The 7,705-nt window shown below is 33.5% G+C and overlaps 1 protein-coding gene across 1 annotated transcript in view; it reads left to right on the forward strand.

The window, feature by feature from the left end:
• Positions 1-6,957: 6,957 nt before the first annotated feature.
• The window catches only part of LOC102593690 (beta-amyrin synthase-like), a 25,080-nt gene continuing 24,332 nt past the window's right edge, over positions 6,958-7,705 (forward strand). The window contains exon 1 of the mRNA XM_015310744.1: positions 6,958-7,135. Within this exon, the coding sequence (XP_015166230.1) occupies positions 7,106-7,135 (30 nt within the window). The 5' untranslated portion in view covers positions 6,958-7,105. The remainder of the gene's footprint in view (positions 7,136-7,705) is intronic.

The following is a 7,705-nucleotide window of genomic DNA, read 5'->3' on the forward strand; positions in this document are numbered from 1 at the left end:
CCAATAGGTAAGAAAACCATTGGATGTAGATGGGTGTACAAAATAAAACATAAGGCAGATGGAAGTGTGGAGAGATATAAAACCAGATTGGTAGTGAAAGGGTACACTCAACAAGCAGGGATAGATTACACAGAGACCTTTTCTCCTGTTGTCAAGATGACAACAGTGAGAGCATTGATTGCTACTACGGTAAAGAGAGGTTGGGACATTTTCCAACTAGATGTGAACAATGTCTTCTTACATGGAGATCTTCATGGAGAAGTATACATGGACTTACCTCCTGGTCTTGAAGTAGCTGGTACCACTACAGTGTGTAAATTGAACAAGTCTTTGTATGGATTGAAGCAGGCCAGTAGACAATGGTACGAGAAACTATCAGCTGCTTTGTTTTCGAAGGGGTACAGTCATTCCATGAGTGACTATTCACTGTTCATAAATAAATCCAATCAGTCCTTTATTTTTGTCGCAGTATATGTAGATGATGTGATTATTACTGGAACTGATCCACTAGAAATTCAGCACCTTAAGTAGTTCCTTCATGATACTTTCAAAATAAAGGATCTTGGCAAGGTTCATTATTTTTTGGGCTTAGAGGTGTTGTATAGAGATGGAGGTGTCATAATATCTCAGAGAAAGTTTGTCTTAGATCTCCTAAAAGAATATGGTTGCATTGAATGTTCTAGCTTTTCCTCACCACTTGATCCTAATGTCAAATTGAAGGCCAAGGAAGGACCTGCTCTTCCTGATCCCACATTTTACAGAAAGCTAGTAGGAAAGTTGAATTTCCTTGTCAACACTCGATTGGACATAGCATATGGTGTTCAACATCTGAGCCAGTTCATGCAAGATCCTAGGGAACCTCATTTACAAGCTGCCTATCATTTGCTCAGATATCTCAAAGGTGATCCAACTTTAGGGATTTTTATGTCTTCACAACCAGACTACTCAGTTCATGCTTATTGTGACTCAGATTAGGCATCATGCCCTGATTCTAGAAAATCCGTTTCTGGTTATCTTGTTTTTCTGGGACAAACACCTATTAGTTGGAAATCTAAGAAACAAGAGGCTATATCTCTATCTTCAGCAGAAGCAGAATACAGGTCTTTGAGAAAAGTTGTTGGTGAACTCGTTTGGGTGGATAGACTTCTGCAGGAATTAGATGTTCCTTTTTCAAAACCAATTGCAATACATTGTGATAGCCAGTCTGCCTTACACATTGCGAAAAACCCAGTTTTTCATGAACGGACCAAACACATAGAGGTTGATTGTCATTTTGTTCGCAATAAGCTTCAGGATGGCCTTATCTCCTTGCATCATGTTGTCACCACAGAGCAATTGGCTGACCTACTCACTAAAGCACTGACTGGCATTAAGCAAAGTAGCATCATGTCCAAGTTGGCTGTGAAGGCCTCACATCCTACTTGAGGGGGGGTATTGAGAATGAATATTATTAACATGCATTTATACTTATTGGTCAGTTATGTTAGTTAGCCTTAGTGATTGTTAGCCTGATTAGTTACAGCTGGCAGTAGTTAGTTACTAGTTTGTTAGATTGCTAAGTGCAGTATAAATGCACATGTACTCATACGCTTTCATTTGACAAGTTTTATTCAAGTAAACAAGTTCTGTTTTTCTTCTCCGCCATTGATGCTCACTTTAGGGCTTGTAATTGGATCGTCGATTGCTGCGTTTTGATAGAACACAACTAAATATATATTATATTATGTCTTAAGAAATAAATAATGTAGTTTATTGTTTCTTGTGTTAATGTAAATTATGTAACAGTGTCCAAAATCATTGCGTAAGCTGTTGTTAAATATTTGGCATATATGCATAATATGTGTAATCAAGGATATCCTATTTTAAATATTTAGCTTAATTCTAGCCCATTTTATAGATTTTCTTTAGTTTAGATTTATTACTAGATCTTTACTTGATATTTTATATGGGTAAGGGTCCTAGGAGACTAGTCCCAAGATGAGGTCGGGTCTAGGATCAGGGTTGAAGTCGATCCTGGATTAGGGTTGGATCTCGGGTCCTGACTCTTGAGTCAAGGTCGAATCTCCAATTTTGGGTCAAAGTCGGGGCTTGGTCTCAACTCGTGGTTGGATCTCGGTTCCCAAATTTGGGTTGGGTTTCAAATCGGGGTTAGGTTCGGATCTTGAGTTTAGGGTCAAAATAGAAGAATGTGATCATTGTTGTAAACAAATGGATGTCCATAGAGACCCATATTTACTGTAGCTTATTCATCTCTCCAAGTAATTTTACCTCTATAAAAAGGGACATTACATTGTAATGGAAATAGATATCCCTTTGAGAAGAAAACTACTTCTCTGCTTCTTTCTCTTCCTTTCTTCTTTTACTTTAATATTTTTATTTTAAAACACGTTATCAGCACAAAGCTCTAATTTTCTTTGGATAAATTAAATTTCTATTACATTGTTCATCATGTCAAACTTATCAAAGCTTGAGTTTGTGGTACTTGATATTACCGAAAAGAATTATTTGTCATAGGTCCTTGATGCTGAAATTCACCTTGACGCTAAAGGTCTTGGGGATACTATTAAACAAGAAAATAAAACATCATGTCAGGATAAAGTGAAGGCCATGATTTTTCTCCAACATCATCTTCATGAGGGATTAAAAACTGAATATTTAACTGTGAAAGACCCTCTTGAATTATGGATTAATTTGAAGGATTGATATGACCACCTAAAATTTATGGTGTTACCAAAAGCTCGATATGAGTGGCTACACCTTCAATTTCAAGATTTTAAAATTGTAACTGAGTATAATTCTGTTATTCATAAAGTAAGTTCCATATTAAAATTATGTGGAATACTATCACTGATGATGACTTACTTGAGAAAACATTTCCACTTTTCACGCTTCAAATGTGTTGTTACAATAACAATATCGTGAAAAGGGGTTTAGGAAATATTCTTAATTAATTACATGTCTACTTGTGGCTGAGCAGAATAATACTTTGTTGATGAAAAATCATGAAGTCTGTCCCATTGAGTCTGCTCCATTTCCTGAAGCGAATGTTGTAGCAACACATAATCAGTCTGAATCAAGAGAAAATAATTCTCGTGGACGTGGCCGTGGTCATGGCCATGATCGTAGATGTGGTAGAGGACGAAACAATTATCGTCATTATGGTGGAAATAAACATGAGAATAACAAAAATTCTCAAATAATCCTTCTCGAGGTAGAATCAATATTTGTCACTAATGTGGTATGAAAGGTCATTGGGCACGTGAATGTCGTATGCCTGATCATTTTGTGAAACTTTATCAAGCCTCTCTCAAAAGAAAAAATACTAATGTAGAGGCACACTTGACCTTTCAGAATGATAATAATGAAGCAGCTCCCTCAAATAAATATGATGATATTGATGCAAATTTTGCTTATCAAGATGATGACTTTGAAGGCCTCCCAAATATTACTCATCTGAAAGTTGAAGACTTTTATGAGAATATTGATTGAAGAACTAATCATCTAACTGGGAATAAAATTATAAGAATCATTGTTGATTTTCTATTATGTTTGCAACTATGTTGTTCTTCTTAAATGTTTTTCTTAAGGCATTATGTTTTACTAGTTTCTACATTTTTAGTATAATTTCTTAAAGTTTCTTATGTTGTTAGTTTTTTACGTTCTTATAATATCTTTTATTTTTATGAAGAATATAAAAATACCCCAGTCATCATATGGATTCAAAATCAATTATGATGATATATGTCTTATAGATAGTGGCACAACACACAATATTTTAAGAGATAAAGAAATATTTCTCTTATTTCACACTCTGTGATTCCACGCAGTTGAGGCGCGTGAGAGATATTTGCCTTAGGAGTTAAGCAAATGCAACTGTTGTTTAAAGCTTTCCCTTTGAAGTGTTCAACATGTTAAAGTATCGATAAACAACCGATGATGTTGGTTATCTTCGACATGTTCAAACATATAGTTGACCTGAAATTTGGTAAGATCCAGTCGTGTTGATGTAAATATATTGAATAAACCATATTGTTGTGCGATAGGTCAATAGATGACATGGCTTTCTTTGAGTCAGAGAAGATATCTATATGGTTGTTTGGTATAGATGACATAATTCATATGAGTCCAACATGATGCTTTCTGCAGTCCACTTAGCCGGGCCATCCTTTAGAAAGGATGTTCGATTACTCTTTGGCGCTGTTTATTTAGCTTGAATACAAGTTAATGCTTCCAAGTTTTCCGAGTTTGATCCCTGAGATCGACCTTTTATCACCTGAAATGTTGGTTGATGATAGAATAGGCTTGAATTTCTGGACTTAGAAGCAACTCTTTCAGGAAAGTCAGTTCTAGTAATGAAGTGATAGAAATGGTAGTATGCTTTTTCTTAGCAATGTTATTGTGTAGAATATTGGTTGAGGATGGGACATAATAGGAACTAGATCAACTAATAAGTCATTGTAAACTACCAACAACAACAATAACAACATACTCGGTACAATCATACAAGTTGGGTATGAGAGTGTAGAAAGTACGCAGACACTTATCCCTACATACTTAATGGGATAGAGAGGTTATTCTAGATAGACACTCGTCTCGAAAGAAAAAGAAGAATTTGAAGCATGATTATTAGAAAATAAGATGAAAAAAATCATGAGAATACAGAACTGTTGGTGTAATATACCACAAATATAATAAATTACAGTTGAAAATAAAATGACAAAAATGAATAAACAAATTAGGTTGTGTTTACCTAACTATATTATTAGTGTTTAAGAAAATGGGCCTTGGGCTCACAACTAAGCTAGTTCATATTGTGAAATTTTTCTAAGATCATATGAATAAACGATAATTCATTCCCTCAATCAATTTGAGTCTGCAACACATCGTCCAATGCATGGATCTAGACATTTGAAGGGTGAACTATATAACCTAGGAGCCAATATTGGGTTAGCTCATAAGGTGATTATCCTGTTTTACTTTCTGTTTCAAAAATTAGTTCATAAGATGATAACTATCTTAAATCATATAAGAATATCGATCCATTAATTTCGTCAACTAATATGTGAATACTATTGTTAGTGTTCTAATTGGAAGGATTTAGATTGATCATTGCTCTATGTGCTCTCTCGACCTTTATGGATCGGAGAAGTCCAATTTCTCCAGTTTGATTGACTAAAATATTATTTTTTTTAAAATTCAAACATTATTTTTAGTGAAAATGAAAAATGAATGAAGAAAGATGGTCACGACACCTATTGGACACGTGTTTGCTACTAAAGCAGTACATATATATTTGAAATAAACATTAAAATGTCAAGATTGTACTCAATCATTTTGGACAAATTATATATTAAAAAACTTGAAATATCAATAGGATTTGATAGCTAAAGTTTGAGATTGTTTAAAAGAGATTTTGAGTTGGTCAAAATTGAATAATTAGTGTATACTTTATGTATACTCAATGTCTACTTCAGTCTTCATCATATATTCAATTTTTTGAGTTGTACCTAATATATATGTTTATGACTTAAATTATTTTTTTATATGTAAATAAAAATGAATATATATATTTCTATATATTAGAAGAGAGAGTTTCAACATGTCAGCTTGGTGACATTAGAAGAAAGTTTAAGGGTATAATAGTATTTTTCTACATCAATTTGCTAAAGAATTGTATTTTCTGTTTTATTCTTTAGATCACATCCAGGTCCATAAAAGATCCATCATTTTCTGTTAAATTACAATTGATATCATCCACTGAAATATCATTAAATGTGATTGAGACCCATTTAACTACACTTGTGGAGTTTTGTCCCTCAACTTTTGCCTTATTTATTTTTCTAATAAAACACTTTAAGCCATTTTATTTATGAATTTGGAATTGGTTCTAAATATATATTTTTTTAAAATGAAGTATTATTAATTCAGATTGAAAATGTATATTATTTTTATTTTTAGATATATTAGAAGAGACAGTTTCAACATGCCTGCTTAACGTCAATAAATTAGAAGTTAAGGGTATATTTGGCTTTTCAGCCATTTGGTTATACCCATGACTAACACACACGTAGCCCACCACTTCATATGTATCCTCTTTGTCTTTCCATTCTCATTCCCTACTGTGATGAATTCGACGTTTTTCTCATACCTAAAAATAGTTTTAAGTTATTTTTCCTTCAATTCGATATTTTTATCCTGTTTTTTTTTTTAAAATCTGGTTGTGATTTAGCTGCTTTTTGATAAATTTTCTATTTTTGCGTATGTCTAGCAAGATGGCAAAGAGGTTAAGAGATCAGGAGAAGCTTATCAATTTCAGAATTTGAAGCCCCACAGGCAATTTGTAGAAGTAAGTAAGATTTTACTCATTCATGATGGGTTTCTTTTGTTACTTAATTGTAATTTTCCAAAACTTGTTTTGCTTGAACAGGGTTCATCGTTTAGGGAAATATCAGATCCGAAAATATCAAGTGCATGTATTGCAAATGACTCAATACAGTAACTACATTTGTAAAAAAATCCTTTTCTAAGTACTTGTGTCCTTAGAGGTGCAAAAAAGCTTTAATCTTTGCATCTGAATGTGACAACCCTGATTACCTAACCCTTGGACTGCTTGACACTGGTTTTGGGGCCATCATTCACCACTGCAGCAGGCAATTGTGACGACTTCCCCGTTCACGCCTCCACTACGTACTCTCCAGTTGTGTAAGCCTTTGTAATCTGGAGAGAAGTTACCAAGGGTTAATGTGTGTCCCATAAAGTTGCCCCGTCCAAAAACTCTAGTACAACTCCTTTCATTCAGCTGACCGACTTTGTACAAACATTTTTTTTTTGTCATTTTCTTACTATATTCTCCTCCACACAAATCTTATCAAATAATAACTCGTGTTTAATTTTGGTACTCATAAGGCATATCTCCAGAGTGTTTCAATAAATTTCAACATGTGTGCTTATTGTGATGTAGAGAGTTTCAATAAATTTTAATATGTGCTCTTATTTGACATTCCATTGGAAAATAAGGGTAGTTGTATAAGACAACTAAGGGTGCAAAAATCAAAAAACAAATCAGGATTAACCCAACCCCAAAATACTTCATGATCAATCAAGCATGTGCATGCTCCGAATAACCAAATTCCAGGTTTAAAATTTCAACCTTATTTTATAGTGTATAGTGTAATAAAGAATATGGATTAGTATTGTTTTTATTGTTCTAAACATTTTCAATATGTGTATTTCTCCTTTTATTTACCCTCATCTAATTTCATATTACATGTCCGCCTGAATGACCTCTTATCAGGATAACTTAATTCTCATTAGAAACAAAATCAACAATCTATTTGCTTCTATTTTGTGCATCTATATCTCTCACTACTTCCTACCTTCAAAATTTCAACTAACTGCTATACTTTAATTTTTTTATCAGTGAAAAGCCATGTCGTCTACATTTTGCAATATAATTGGAGCCAAGTTTTGTCCAGGCAATGCCAATCACTCAAATGTTGTCTTACAATCTCACTCACAAGAAGAAAAACAATCAGCTAATTTCCAACATAACGCATCACTTTCCTTTTGCTTATGTAAATAAAATGTACGTACCTATAAAATTAGACTTCAACAACTAATATATAATATCAATGTGTCACACTGGTTATGTACTTAATATACGATCTTCATATTCTCTTATTTAGAAGTGAGAGTTGGAAAGGAC

Source organism: Solanum tuberosum, unplaced genomic scaffold, assembly GCF_000226075.1.
Source record: "Solanum tuberosum cultivar DM 1-3 516 R44 unplaced genomic scaffold, SolTub_3.0 scf00140, whole genome shotgun sequence".
Lineage (NCBI taxonomy): Eukaryota > Viridiplantae > Streptophyta > Magnoliopsida > Solanales > Solanaceae > Solanum > Solanum tuberosum.